Source organism: Gossypium hirsutum, chromosome D12 (assembly GCF_007990345.1).
Source record: "Gossypium hirsutum isolate 1008001.06 chromosome D12, Gossypium_hirsutum_v2.1, whole genome shotgun sequence".
Lineage (NCBI taxonomy): Eukaryota > Viridiplantae > Streptophyta > Magnoliopsida > Malvales > Malvaceae > Gossypium > Gossypium hirsutum.
In genome coordinates, this window is record NC_053448.1 from 8,217,388 (window position 1) to 8,233,104 (window position 15,717).

Sequence of the window (15,717 nt, forward strand, 5' to 3'; positions counted from 1 at the left end):
AGAAATATTAAAACTCATTTCGTTTCCTTACCTTTATTCTAAATAAAAATTAAGTATATTTTTCTTTCTTTAATCTTTTTTTCTCTTTTAATAATATTTATCTGAACATGAGTTAATGTTAATTAGATTAAATATCAACTAAGGTGTCAGTTTAGAGAATGAATTTAAATCTGTAAATAAAAATTGATATATAGATAAATAGAAGTGATTCTATAATCAATCCAATGTAGAAAAACATTGGTTAATGCGGGACCCCAAACAGGCAATCACCCCCAACCTTGTAAGATTACTATCATACTCGATTTTCGAAATCACTGGCCATCTCCATGAGACCCTTAGCACAAAAACTACATACACATAGATGGAGCGAGGGCGTAGAGAGTAGAGCTGCAGCAGCCGCCAATGCGACTTCTCTTTTACCATTTAGATTAATTTTTAATAATTTAATCACCAAAATTGATTTTAATGAAGCCGGTGAAAAACATAGGCAATGCATCTCATGGCAGACCCAATTAGCTACAGCAAACGAAATGCGATTTCTCTGCAACTTGTTTTATTTTTACTAAACACACCCAATTTCAAAGAAATTGTGACACCCCAAAACTTTCTTCCACTTTTCCATTAAATTTCATTCCTTCTTATAACAAAAGCAAAAGTCATCTATTCAACTTCAATTCCACCAAAGACCCGCTTCAAGAATTAGTAAAAGTAAAAGTTCCCGTCTCGCTCTTTACTTACCCCTTCAAACAAGCTAAAACCCAGAAAATTTTCGTACGTATAGAGGGTTTCAGGCAGATGCTATATATACAGATCTTTGATGAGTGTTTGCCTTGGATGTTTTTAAGTTGTTTGTAAGATTCTTTTAAGGTTTTTGAAGATGGGCAGTGAGGGAGGTGGCCAATCGTCTCATCCTCTAAGAATAACCGTCCGAGAACTTATCTGCCATGCGTGTTCTGGTGCCACTGCAGGTAAAGCCTTTTACTTTGCTGCTTTCTTTGATTTATTCTTTTAGGGTTTTCTGTTATCAGTTCTTGCGAAAGAATTAGAAACATCGTGGAACTTTATTATTATTATTGGTGAAATGAGGGTTTGTATGTTGATTCTTTGATTATGAATGTCAGCAAACTCAGTTGAAACTATGAGTGCCACTTTTAATTTTATTGAATTTTCGATTTATTAATGATCTTTGTTGGAAATTTTAAGGTGCAATTGCGGCCACCTTTGTGTGCCCTTTAGATGTAATCAAAACAAGGCTACAAGTACATGGACTCCCTACAGCTTCTAAAACTGGTGTTAGAGGTATTGTAGATCCTGAGCTTTTGAAACTGAATTTTACTTTTGGGTGCATGGTTTAGCAGAAGGACTAGGATTGAAATTGTTGGAATTTTTTTCGTCAAGTATTTTCATAGGAGATCTTTGGAATGCAAAAATCTTGCTTTGTTAGGATACTCCACACCTATTATTTTGCATACATTGTGCTTTCTAGGCTATGGATCTTTTTCTATTAATGTCTGTCTACTCTGATAGATTCTGGTAATCTGAAGTGATGACCAGATTGAATGAAAATTGTTGATAAATATAGTTTTAATAGATTTGTAACATTCTGAAGTTTGATTTTACGTATTATGTGAAATTGTTTATGCCTGTGTTAATGATGGACGGTGTTTATTGCTATCATTGATGATGGGCAACTCTTCTTCCTGCCTTTTTTCTTGTCTATACTCAGACAGTGTTATTATTACAAGTCTACAACATATAATAAAAACTGAAGGTTTGAAGGGGTTGTATCGTGGACTTTCACCAACAATAATTGCTCTTCTTCCAAACTGGGCGGTAAGTAACCTTTTCATTCCTAAAGCAATTAATTGGAAGCTACTTATTGGATTGTTGGGTTTTTTTTTTTTTTTTTTCGTTATTGGTTTATGACTAAAATTTCTAGTTTCCCTTTGACCTTTTGATGTGCTAATGATCTATGTCAGATGGACTGATGATAGAGTGTTGGTTGTTTATGGTTTTGGAAATTTTTTAAATTAATTTTTAGAACCAAGTGTCATACCTGTATGAATGGCGAAGTGTCCAAGAGGTGCCAGACATGGGTATGTTGGGATAAAAAATAAACTGAGGACTCCATGTCACAAACACACACACACACACACACGATTGACTGATAAATGCTACTGCCTGGCCATCTTTTTGTGTGATTCCTTAACGTGCCGGCCTGAAAGGCAAACTTTATCCTTTTCCTCTTTGATCTCCCACGTCTATTTGAAGCTAATGTTTGAGCCAATCTTTGTAACTAAATTTCTTAATATCCCATGAAAAAATGATTGTGTGAGATTTATAGCCAGTGTCTTTAACCTATCATTATATTTGAATAAGGAAAGTGGGTAATCTGCTACCATGTTCATAAACCATTAGCTTCTTGGAAAAATATTGATTCCAACTAGAAAGAAAAATACTTATTTGATGTAATTAGTCTTCGGAGAAGTAACTGAAACTCTCATTTCATATGCAGGTGTATTTTACAGTTTATGAGCAACTAAAAGGCCTACTCGCTTCACATGGTTGGTTCTTGTAATTTCATTAATAGTTCACGCTTGACATGTACTCTGCCAAATCCAGCTTCAGTTGTTTTAGTTTCTAGTAAAGTTATACATTGTGATTTTGCAGATAATAACAGTGCACAGCTCACAATTGGGGAAAATATGGTAGCTGCTGCTGGTGCTGGGGCTGCCACAGCCATCGTAACAAATCCATTATGGGTTGTAAAGACAAGACTCCAAGTATGTATATTATTATGTATGGTGCATGATGTTTCTTCTAAATTATATCAGTGGTTTGCATCGCATTTGATTTCTCTTTGCTTAAATCATGATAATTCACCTCTAAGTCGTAATTACAATTAGTTATATGACCTTGATGTTGACACATTCATACTCTTATAATTCAGATTTAAGTGGCTCTAGTTAGTACATAGCTTTGGTTATTGGTCTACATTCTTTTGTTACAACCAAATATGCTTCGATATGTTGTAGTCTTCTGTAGATACCCCAAACCAATGTAGTGACTAGGGTTTGGAGGATCAAACTCCTTACCAATGCTTTGACATAAGCATGGTCAAGCAGGCATTTTTTTGAACCATAAAAGTAATCCTTTTCCTGCAAGTGGATGAGAGTGATCAGTTGTTATGATTTCATATCGGAGAATTTAACTTTCTTTCAAGTTTCAATGTTGAATGAAGCCTACTCTGATTTATTTTGCAAGTACATAGATTGTATCTGCAATAAAACCAAACTAGTAATTTATTTTCTATGATTTATGAAAGAGTGAAGACCGATCTGTTTTTGGGGTTTCTTTGTGAGTTAGGGCAATGTTATTTCACCTTTGCTTATTATAGTCAGACATGATATACCATGTGATTATTTTAATATACCATTCACTTTATGGGACATGTAATGCATGTTGCTTTTGCTAGCCATCTTTACATAGTTGTAATTGAAGGATATAATGAGACGAACTGTGAGAATGTTGATTGCATTCAATCATATAGAGGTTTTTAATCCTCGTAAGGATTTTTGGGAAGTTCTGGTATAATTGTGATGGTGCCCTTTAATAGTGCATGTTGGAATAATACATAACATGCAGTAGGCCAATTTCAGTTGGCCTGGTAGTACCTTGGCCATTGGAATATACTGTAGTCATCGAGAGTTTGGAGATCCAATTAATTTTGACTGCTAATTAGTTTAATATCAATAATGTACTGACACCACATGGAAACCAAGTTTGCAAAAGGGTTTATTGTTTTATATTTTTACGGTCTTAGGGCTTCATAATTAAGCTTGGTTTCCTGTTTTTGCGTCAATCCTCTAATTATTACTTTCTAGGATATGACAACAATGTTACATTTGCTTGTTGGGCTTATGTGATATTCGTTGAAGTTCCCTCGGATGGTTTAAAAGTTACAAATTTCTGTGCAAACCTTCCTTCTTACCCAATCAAAGTTCATAAAGTGTAAAATGAGAAAGATACCACAAAAATTAGAAATGCTTGGTTTCAGAGTAATGTATATAAGTGCTGTTGGCAGATAATTAATCTGAATATCATATTTATTAGATATCATTGTGAATTTATAATTCTGGTTGTTTTGTATGCATTCATTGTTATTCTTTTTCATTTTGGTCTTTGTTTAGACGCAGGGAATGAGGACCAGTGTGGTTCCCTATACTGGTGTACTTTCTGCTTTAAGAAGAATTGTACATGAAGAAGGCTTGCGAGGGCTGTACAGGTCAGTGATTGGGTTCCACTCTGTTTGGAATCATTTTCGAGCTTTCCATCAATTGCAATCTTAAAACAAATTTACATTTTCCATTTACCATTGGTGTCATAAAATTATTTTCATTTGATTTGAAACAGTGGAGTTTTGCCTTCCTTGGCTGGGATTAGTCATGTTGCAATTCAGTTTCCAGCATATGAAAAGATAAAATCATATATGGCAAAAAAGGGTAAATGAGTTCATTTTTTTATTTCTCTTTTATGTAAATTATTTCTTTGGTGGTCCTGATCATATTAATTTTTTGCAAATTTCTTTATTGTCAGGAAATACAACTGTTGATCGTCTAAGTCCGAGTGATGTTGCAATTGCGTCATCCATATCAAAAGTGCTTGCCTCTATTATGACTTACCCACATGAGGTGTGTTTTGGTTAGTTTTTGATTTATGTGGTTTCATGGATCATGTTGGGCTTAGTTTGTGTTTGTATTATGATCAGGTAATTCGATCAAGGCTTCAAGAGCAAGGGCAGGCGAGGCACACCGAGGTCCAATATGCAGGGGTGGTTGATTGCATTAGAAAGGTATTCCGGAAGGAAGGTGTTTCTGGCTTTTACCGTGGGTGTGCAACCAATCTCCTGAGAACAACACCATCAGCTGTCATTACATTTACCAGTTACGAGATGATACACCGATTTCTGCACCAGGTATTACCTCCTGAAAGGAAGAAATCAGAGGCTGGGCCTAGGTCTGATGGCCATGTGAACAAGTCATGGCCAAATAAGAGAGCCAGTGCGGAAGAAAGTAAAATATCGCAAACTCACTCAAATAAGATTACACCTTAAAATCCCTGTTTGGTAGGGGAAGTCTTTACTGCTTTCTCCCCTGGAAGAAAATTTTTCATAAAAGAAATTGAAAGCTTGTTACTCAAATGTTAAAATTGAATAAAAGTGCTATACCTTTTGTCTTTCTTTTTTTTTTAAAAAAAAAAGAATAAAATAAAAATTGCTTTATTTGTTAGTGTAAATGCTTAATTTTAATGAGGTCAAGTTGTAATATACGTTAATGTATACAAATACCTAAATAAGCTATAAAATATTAAATTTACTTGAATACAAAGTTGTAGCTTATTGATCGGAAGTTTATTTTTCCTAGAAATAATTTAAGTTCAAATCATTGTTATGCCAAAAATATATATTAAATTAACTTCTCTAGTTATATAGACTCATCTTTATTTAGTAAGATAACTGTTTCAATAATTAAATTAATTTCATGTCATTTTTACACGTGGATAGAAATTTCCATATTACCTAATTTAGTTATTGTTGTGGTCAATAATAATAAGAAAAATTCAGGACAGATATTTTGATTAGTAAAAATGAGACATGAAAAATTTTGATGTATACAGAAACAAAATAATAAAGAAAGATATAAAAGTTGATGGCTTCGAAAAAGACACAAATGATTCAAAAGTAAATTCAAAAGAAAGGAAGACAGAGGATATGGTATATTTTTATGTATATAAGTGGATTGGTTGAAGTAGGAATATAAATGGGATTGGAATTACCTTGGTTGGAAAATAGTTGTAGCATTGATGCCAGTCAGAGGTTTGCATGGGCCGGGCTGGGTTTGGGCTGGGATTAATTAAAAATTTAGGCTCAATTGTTAGGCTCGGGCCGGCTTAACCTAAAAAATAGGCTTAAAATTTTACCCTAACCCGACCTGGATAAAAATGTTAAACTTGGGCCTGATCCGGCCTGCCCATATTAATTTTTATATAATTTTAAAACATATATAATACATCAAAAATATTAAAAACATCAAATAAATATTTCCAAACAAATTGAAAATAAATTTTTAAAAATATGTATACTTAAATAACACTAAGATAGAGGCAACTTAACAAGCAAATGCCTCTAAAATAATAACAAAATTAATAAATGTCTTTAAAATAATAATAAAATTAACAATAAAATAAGTTTTATACAATATCCAAATAATAACAACAAAATCGTAACAACATAATAGTAAAGTGGTAGCAAAATATGGAGAAAACAATAAGAAAATGATATTAAAAAAATAGATGTTTTTTGTCCTTTAGTGAATTCGGGCCGGGCTGAGCCCGGGGCAAAATGCCTTACCCGAGGCCCGGCCTGTTTTTTAAACGGGTCTTATTTTATTGTCCAAGCTCATTTTTTGAGCCTATATTTTTGCTCAAATTCTCCCCCATTTCAGGCAGACCTTCGGGTCGGGCCAAGTGACCTGACCCATGAACAGGTCTAATGCTAGTAACATGAGAGAGGTTGTGTCATAATCTACCACTTGAAGTGAAAAGCCTTCACCATAATTGTTTCCTCTCATTTCCTCCGTCTCAGATGAAATTGGATATGGGATTAATAGTTATAACATTTATGAATATTACTATACGTTTTGTTTGACCTATACCCACGAGCATAAGGATAATAACTATTTAGACAAACTAATATCTTGAAAGAGAAAAAGGCAGTAGAAGGGCAGTAAAAAGGCGTAAGGAAGAAAACATGTCCACTCTCTGAGCTGAGAAAGATGAATAAATAACAAAAGGAACATTTTGATATATTTACATAACCTTCAATGTTTAGTGTAACTTCAACATTTTGGTAGCTTTTTCTTTTTCCCACCATACAATAAAACCTCCCCACTAAGAAGGGAGCCTTAACTTTTGGCTGTTTTTGTCGTTGCCTTTTGCATATGAGGATTTTTTTAGTAATAATTTATTTGTCTTTTTAATTAAAAATATTTTAACTCTTCATTTAAATTTTTTCTTTTTAAATATTTAAATTTATATTATTTTTTGAATTACCCCAAAATTAATAAAAAATATTTTTTTAACTTTACTGACTTTCCATACATGTAGATTGTCATATAGATCACATGTCAACATTTAATTAATTTTTTAAAATTTAAAAATTTAAAAAATATAAAAATATTTTTAAAAATTAAAAAATCATTAAAAATTAAAAAATTATAATTTTTTAATATTTTTCAAAATTTAAAAAATTAATTAAATGTTGACGTGCTATCTACGCGGCAATCTATGTGTATGTCATGTTAACAAAGTTAAAAAAAGTTAACTTTTTCATCTATTTTGAAATGATTTAACAAAAAATATAAATTTAAAGACCAAAAAAGACAAAAAATTATTACACCTTTTTTTTTTCGTTTGTAAAGCTTGCTTCCATCTATTTTGCTGTTTAAACCCAATTCTTTTATTAACCAAGTTGATAAAATTGCAAAGGTAGCTACTACTAAAGGGGAACATAGTAACACTCTACTCCAAGTTATTCATTAATAAAATTCTAAATTTTTTTATCCCACCGTTTAACCCAACGGGTTAAATATACTTTGCTTTTTCAGTGGCGTATTTAGGAAGTTGACAGGAATTTCGGTTCCCTTAAAATGGAAAATTATTTATTTAAACCTTTTAAAAAATTTAAAAATTAAAATCGCTAAAGGTAAAATTACTGTTGGCATATAATTAATTTGAACACCATATTTATTAGATATCATTGTGAATTTATAATTCCGGTTGTTTTGCATGCATTCATTGTTACTCTTTTTTCATTTTGGTCTTTGTTTAGACGCAGGGAATGAGGACCGATGTGGTTCCCTATACTGGTGTACTTTATGCTTTAAGAAGAATTGTACGTGAAGAAGGATTGCGAGGGCTATACAGGTTAGTGATTGGGTTCCACTCTGTTTGGAATAATTTTCGAGCTTCTTTCCATCAATTGCAATCTTGAAACAAGTTTACATTTTCCATTTACCATTGGTCTCATAAAATTATTTTCATTTGATTTGAAATAGTGAAGTTTTGCCTTCCTTAATTGGTATTCGTTATGTTACGGTTCAATTTCCAGTATATGAAAATATAAAATTATATATGTAAAAAAATAAAAAAGGGTAAACGAGTTCATTTTTTTTATTTCTCTTTTGTGTAAATTATTTTATTGGTGGTCTTGATCATATTAAGTTTTCCAAATTTCTTTATTGTCAGGAAATACAACTGTTGATCGTCTAGGTCCAAGCAATGTTGCAATCGCCTCATCAATACCAAAAGTGCTTGCCTCTATTATGACTTACTCACATGAGGTGTGTTTTGGTTGCCCTCACCACAATTGCTTCTTTTCATTTCCTCCATCTCAGATGAAATTGGGTATGAAATTGATAGTTATGAGATAAAAAGAGAGAGATTATGATATATTATTAGACCCAAAAAGATTTAACCCCAAACTATTAACAAATGCCTTAAACTAACCTGATTGCTACATTAAGTATTTAAGTAGAAATTTCCATGTCATATTTACACAGATAGAAATTTTTTATATTACCTAATTTAGTTTTCGTTGTGGTTGATAATAACAAGAAAAACTTAGGATGGATATTTTGATAAGCAGAAAAGGAGACACAAAATATTTTGATGTATACCGAAACGACATGATAAAGAATGATATAAAAGTTGATGGCTTCTAAAAGGGCACTAATGAATCAAAAGTTTTATATCTTATATCTGTGGAGGAAAATTGAAAAAGAGAGAGAGAGAGGAGGATATGATATATGTATATGTATATTAGTGGATTAATTGGAATAAGAATATAAATGGGATTAGAATTACCTTGGTGGAAAAATAGCATTGATGCTAGTAACATGAGAGAGGTTGTGTCATGATCTACCACCAGAATTGAAAAACTCTCACCACTATTGGTTCTTCTCATTTCCTCCATAGATGAAATTGGATATGGGATTGATAGTTATGAGATAAAAAGAGAGAGGGGCTTTATGATATATTATTAGACCCAAAAAAATTTAACCCCAAACTATTAACAAATGCCTTAAACAAACCACATTGCCACCTTAACATCATGTTTGGTTCATCTGAATAACTAAGCCATTCTGGGTGTATAGATCTAAATTAATACCAGCTGATTTATTTCCATGCCATATTTACACATGAATAGAAATTTACATATTATCTAATTTAGTAATCGTTGTGGTTGATAATAACAAGAAAAACTTAAGACATATATTTTGATAAGGAGAAAGGAGACACGAAAAATTTTGATGTATACAGAAACAACATGATAAAGAAGGATATAAAAGTTGATGGCTTCTGAAAGGATATTGATGAATCAAAAGTTTTATTTGATATATATGTAAGGGAAAATTGAAAGAAAAAAAACTGGAGGATATGATATATGTATATGTATATAAGTGGATTGATTGAAGAATATAAAGTGGATTGGAATTACCTTGGTAGGAGAATAGTTGTAGCATTGATGCTAGTAACATGAGAGAGGTTGTGTCATGATCTACCACTAAAATTGAAAAGCTCTCACCACAATTGTTTCTTCTCAGATGAAATTGGGTATGGGATTGATAGTTATGAGATAAAAAGAGAGAGAAGGTTTATGATATATTATTAGACCCAAAAAGATTTAACCCCAAATTATTAACAAATGTCTTAAACAAACCACATCACCACCTTAACACCATGTTTGGTTCATCTGAATAACTAAGCCATTCCGGCTGTTTACATCTGATTAATACTAGTAGATTTGTTTCCATGCCATATTTACACATGGATAGAAATTTCTATATTACCTAATTTAGTTATCATCGTGGTCGATAATAACAAGAAAAATTTAGGACAAATTTTTTGATAAGTAGAAAGGAGACACGAAAAATTTTGATGTATACAGAAACAACATAATAAAAAAGAATATAAAAGTTAATGGCTCCTGAAAGGACATTGATGAATCAAAAGTTTTATTTGTTATATATGTGGGGAAAAATTGAAAAAAGAGAGGAGGACATGGTATATGTATATGCATATGCATATAAGTGGATTGATTGAAGTAAGAATATAAATGAGATTGGAATTACCTTGGTAGGAAAATAGTTGTAGCATTGATGCTAATAACATGAGAGAGGTTGTGTCATGATTTGCCACCAGAACCGGAAAACTCTAACCACAATTGTTTCTTCTCATATGAAATTGGGTATGAGATTGATAGTTATGAGATAAAAAGAAAGAGGGAGTTTATGATTTAACCCCAAACTATTAATAAATGCCTTAAACTAATCACATTGCCACCTTAACACCATATTTGGTTCATCTGAATAGCTAAGCCATTCTAGGTGTATTCAACTAGCAACAGTGTCTAGATTTGTTTAAACTTTTTTAATTATTTCCTAAACTATGGTGTCCAGATTTGTTTTATTTTATATATAATATAAAAATTTTATTATAAGGTCTCTTATGGTATTCTTTTGAACATAATTTTTTTTTAAAGAATATGAGAAAATTATTGGGAGCTTACCTTAATTAAAGAAGAAACTAGAAGCTGAAAAATAACTAAAATTCTATGTGATGTCCTGCCCAAAAAAACTAGAGGGAAAATAGATATAAGTTATATGTATATATAAGTAAAGAGTTTGATTCATTAATATTTTTTATTTTGGTTTACTATAGTAAAATGTATTAAAATCATAAGAAAAGGGTAATGGAAGTACCCCAAGCAATATAAAATCACCAAGAATGTAACTGTGGATCAAACAATAGTTTAGGTAGGAAATTAGGAAAAGTCGGCGCTCCTGGCTTTATGAAACTAAGGATTATTATCATTTCCTTGTATGGCTTCCTTTAGCCATTCACAGAATTGATCAACCGCATCTGGATGTGGTTGGTTGGCACAATCTCCACAATCATCTCCCTCCTCCTCTAGATGTTTCAACAACTGAGCCAACTCCGGTGACTGTTGGTTCCACGTAACCCCACCTGCTGCATTCCCAACACCTATCTCTGCCTCTGCCACCCCTCGTGCCGCTTCAGTCCATGGCTCCCAATTATGATTCTCATACACCAAATTCCCACTAGGACTTGGACCTGGAATAATGTTCTGCTTCTCATGCATAGATTCCAAGATGTTTGGAAATTGTAGAGTCTCTTCATTATGATATTCTGAGCTAAAATGATCAGCAGTTGAATGTTGAGGCAGATATGAAAATTGACAAGTGCCTATTGGAAAACAAGAGCCAAATATTGATAAAGTCTTCATCACTAAACAGAAAATATACATATATATATCCTGCTTGCATAATTACCTGCAACTGAGTCGTTCAAATATTTGTGAGTGTGACCTCCTAGTTGACTCAAGACTGAGTAGTACCCCTGCGGCATGTACAAGAATCCTGGTTTCCCATAAATGCTTGTAGGTGCATTGGCATTCGACGCTAGCTCACTGGGGCTAGCTTTGGACATTAAACGCTTCATGTGTTCCTTATGTTTCTGATTTTAGAAAAAGGAAAAACAAACGGGCATGTATATATAGTACTCGACCATCTTTAATATATATATATATATAGCATGCATGCATGCTGCAGTATATAATAAGTGATAGAAAGGAACCTGCAGATGGCTAGCGACCTGGCGTTGTGTCAAATTAGGCTCATCCATCATAGTTAATATTGACTTGGGGCGAGCATCTGGATCCACAGAAAGAAACAATTTAGATACAAATGAATGAAAAATTTAGAAATGGAGAGTAAGCAATGAATGTTGGTTGTTAATTACTGGCATAGCCTAATGCAGTAATGGCGGCTATAAACTTTTGGTGGAGCTCCTCATTCCAAAGAAGACGAGGCTTCTTCTCTGTCGGCGGCATGATGTTCAACATCTTCTTCTGTTCATCTCTCTCACCCACATTCTTGTTGGGATCATATGTCCTCAACTCATTGCCATGCAAATATTTTGCTCTTTTAGCAGGCCTTCCGTACGCATATTGCCAAAGGTATTTAAGATCATGCTTGGAAATCGGCTTCTCCAGATGTAAACTTGCCCCGTAAGCAACAGCTTTCTCAGCAGCTTTATGACCTTTTTCCTTGGACATCACTGCATGGATGCACATCATGTAAATTAAGATAGTGGCCAAACCAAAAATCAGAAAATTTGAAGCTAAAACTCACATATGAAGGGGATATTCATCTTAAGCAATTTCCTTAGAAATGAAAGACTGTTGACGTCGTCCATATTAACATCAGCCATAACAAGTTTGAATCTGTCTTTTGCTTCCTCAATCAGGGATATTGCAACTGATTCTACTTCAGTTGTTGTCACTACAAAATCATATATTTCAGTTAAGCTCAATATGCTAATTACAAGCTTGGAAATGAAAACATCAAAACATTGGAACAAATTAAGCAAATTATTAGGAACAAAATCAAATCATCCATCATCGTTAATTGATAAATAAATTAGTGGTTAAAGCTTTTATCTTCATACACCTCGATAAGCACACTCCTTGCATTAAGTAGAAAAAGAACACAAGAATAATTATGAGATATGTAAAATTGGGTGGAGTGATGGGTAATCACTTCAACTTTATAAAAAAAATTATTTTAATTTTCCATCTAATTTTTCACACTTTTTAGTCTTTAAATTTACCTTATTTATTAAATCACTCAAAAATAAATGCAAAAATTATATATATGAAATTAAAAAATATTATAAAATTTATCTTAAAAAGTTAAAAATTGTTTAAAATATTTGATATATATAACCTAAACAAAACTTTTGATGATATAAAATAATGATAGGATATATGTTACAATTTAATGAAATTGATATTTTTAAAATATAATTGCTCAAACTCAACTTCAGAGAATTTAGTTCGAATTTGTTAGAATATAAAAACTTTTTGATTGTAAAAAAAATTAAAATTGTCTAAACCCAAATAACTTAAATTTAAAAGTCACATTTTTACTTAAAATCATTTAACTCAAATCTAAATAGATCTATTATTTGCGAACTTGGTTCCTCAATTTTTTCTCATCTTAGAAAAAAGGAAAACAAAAACATTTAATTGGTGATTCCTAGGGCGATTTCATTTTGGGTTTAGTCACTTAAAATGAAATACTTGCAATTTGATCATCCAATTTTTAGAACAATTTCATTTTAGTCACTTAAGTGTTAAATTTCTATCAACGGTTAACTGTATATGCCACATCATGTTTACATTTTTATTTTGGTCACCTAATTTTTTTTAGGTATTGATTGGGGTAAAAAAAACTAAAAACGCAACAAAAACTAAAATAATACACAAAAAATTGTAAAATTATATTTGTTTATCCCATTGCGAAATTCTAAATTTTTTTTAATATTGAAATTTTAAATTTCAAAAAATCAAAATAAATTGAATAAATTGTTGAAAATTTTTATCCATTGATAATGTTAACCGACTTGTTACTAAAATATTAAAATTAATTAATTTAATCTCCTTTTAAATTTTAAATATTTATTTTATGTTTGCATGTTGTCCTTAATAAAATCAACTCAAATAACTCATATTTAATAATTGTCTACAAAACTTAAATTTATTTTGATTATATAATCTTAAACCTTTCATTCAAAGCTAAAAGTAAAGGGAAAAAAACCACTTGCAATTAATTAAATTAATTGCTTATTCTTCGATGGGGTAAAGAAGTAATGAAAAGTTTATGAGTTTTGTTTGGGATGGAAGATAAAATTTATTTATTTAATTAATTGTAAGGATTTTTCTTTTCTTTTCACTTAGCATAAAAGATTCAAGGTCATATAATCAAAAAAAATTTGGGTTTCGTAAACAACTAATAAATACAATAATTTTCATTGATAATTTTTTAAAAATAATTCCGAAACATTAAAATAAGCTAACTAAATTGTTGAATTTTTTTTATCCATTGATAATGTCAATTGATTTATTACTATAACTTTAAATCTTAATATTTAAAATATTTATATTTCGAAACCCAAATTAAGAATTTTCGGCAATGGGATCAACAAGTACAAATTGATAATTTTTTTTGTATTATTTTAGTTTATTTTGCTTTTTCACTTTAATCATTAATTTATTTTTTACCCCAATCAATCTTAAAAAACTTATGTTTAGGTGATCAAGATGAAAGTGTAAACATGATGTGGCATGTACAATTAATCACCAATAGAGATTTAACGCTTGGTGAATAAAAAGAGAGACTAATAATCTAAACAGAACATAAAACATTAGCTATCATAATGAAATGAGTTTATTATTTTGACAGATTCCCAAAGAAATTTTAAGAAAATAAAAAATAATTAAAAATAAAATTTTGCATAATATAAAAATGTACAAATTTCCTCTTCTTTCACTTTACCCCAAATTGGGGTATTAAAAAATAGGGGAAAGGAAAGGAAAGGAAAGGAAAGCGATGGATTCTCAACTCCTATTGCTTCCCATCTCTTACTAAAAACAATTTATCCAAACAAGAGAAACATGGTTCCTTTCCTTCATTTTACTTAGCTTTCTGTACTTTTTTCCTAATCCACTGTGGCATTTTTTTAGGGATAAAATATTAAATTTACTTGAATCCCAAATTGTAGCTTATTAATTGGAACTTTATTTTTCCTAGAAATAATTTGGGTTCAAATCATCATTGTACTAAAAATATATATTACATTAATTTCTCTAGTTATATAGACTCATCTTTACCACATAAGACAACGGTTTCAATAATTAAATTAATGCCAGCTGATTTGTTTCCATGTAATATTTACACGTGGATAGAAATTTCCATATTACCGAATTTATTTATCGTTGTGGTTGGTAATAACAAGAAAAATTTAGGACAGATATTTCGATAAGCAGAAAAGGAGATGCAAAATTTTTTTATGTATACAAGAACAACATAATAAAGAAGAATATAAAAGTTGATTGCTTCTGAAAGGACATTGATGAATCAAAAGTTTTATTTCTTATATATGTGGGGGGAAATTGAAAAAAAAAAAAAGAAGAAGAGAAGTTGATGGTTTCTTAAAGGACATTGATGAATCAAAAATTTTATTTCTTATATATGTGGGGGAAAATTGAAAAAAAAAAAGAAAGAGAAGTTGATGGCTTCTTAATCGACATTGATGAATCAAAAATTTTATTTCTTATATATGTGGGGAAAAATTGAAAAAAGAGAAATGATGATATGATATATGTGTATGTATATAAGTGGATTGATTGGAGTAAGAATATAAATGAGATTGGAATTACCTTGGTAGGAAAATAGTTGTAGCATTGATGTTAGTAACATGAGAGAGGTTGTGTCATGATCTACCACCAGAACTGAAAAGCCCTCACCACAGTTGCTTCTTCTCTTTTCCTCCATCTCAGATGAAATTGGGTACGGGATTGATAATTATGAGATAAAAAGAGAGAGGGGGTTTATGATATATTATTAGACCCAAAAAGATTTAACCCTAAATTATTAAGAAATGCCTTAAACCAACTCCTTGGTTCCATTTTGTGGAGGCGCACCTAGTAGCCAATTGTTGAGCGCCACGTAGCCAAAAGGAATGACTGTGACAAAGCCCGGGTGTGATTTTAGCATTGCCGGTTTGTCTCCGAGG

At 31.3% G+C, this 15,717-nt stretch overlaps 2 protein-coding genes across 2 annotated transcripts; one reads left to right on the forward strand and one right to left on the reverse strand.

Moving 5' to 3' along the window:
• The first annotated feature begins 218 nt into the window (after positions 1–218).
• Positions 219–5,408, forward strand: LOC107945258 (nicotinamide adenine dinucleotide transporter 1, chloroplastic). The gene is made up of 9 exons (XM_016879201.2): positions 219–968; positions 1,204–1,299; positions 1,727–1,833; positions 2,516–2,564; positions 2,671–2,783; positions 4,191–4,285; positions 4,414–4,502; positions 4,597–4,691; positions 4,769–5,408. Exons 1-9 carry the CDS (start codon positions 878–880, stop codon positions 5,111–5,113), a joined length of 1,080 nt encoding a protein of 359 aa, XP_016734690.1. The 5' UTR covers positions 219–877; the 3' UTR covers positions 5,114–5,408.
• A 5,507-nt stretch (positions 5,409–10,915) lies between these two features.
• Positions 10,916–15,476, reverse strand: LOC107940964 (two-component response regulator ARR14-like). Its single transcript, XM_016874432.1, has 6 exons — positions 15,362–15,476; positions 12,273–12,422; positions 11,881–12,198; positions 11,716–11,792; positions 11,412–11,595; positions 10,916–11,325 (listed from the first exon to the last, which is right to left on the reverse strand). The coding sequence occupies exons 1-6, from the start codon at positions 15,474–15,476 to the stop codon at positions 10,916–10,918; spliced, it is 1,254 nt and encodes a 417-aa protein (XP_016729921.1).
• Positions 15,477–15,717: the final 241 nt, after the last annotated feature.

Excerpts from the sequence above, each read along its gene's own strand:
- LOC107945258 (XM_016879201.2), top strand. The coding sequence starts at position 878 with ATGGGCAGTGAGGGAGGTGGCCAATCGTCTCATCCTCTAAGAATAACC. Across the intron at positions 4,286-4,413 it reads GGCTTGCGAGGGCTGTACAG|TGGAGTTTTGCCTTCCTTGG; the intron begins GTCAGTGATTGG and ends GATTTGAAACAG. Across the intron at positions 4,503-4,596 it reads ATCATATATGGCAAAAAAGG|GAAATACAACTGTTGATCGT; the intron begins GTAAATGAGTTC and ends CTTTATTGTCAG.
- LOC107940964 (XM_016874432.1), bottom strand. The coding sequence starts at position 15,476 with ATGGAGGAAAAGAGAAGAAGCAACTGTGGTGAGGGCTTTTCAGTTCTG. Across the intron at positions 12,423-15,361 it reads ACAACTATTTTCCTACCAAG|TGACAACAACTGAAGTAGAA; the intron begins GTAATTCCAATC and ends ATGATTTTGTAG. Across the intron at positions 11,596-11,715 it reads AGGTCGCTAGCCATCTGCAG|AAACATAAGGAACACATGAA; the intron begins GTTCCTTTCTAT and ends TTCTAAAATCAG.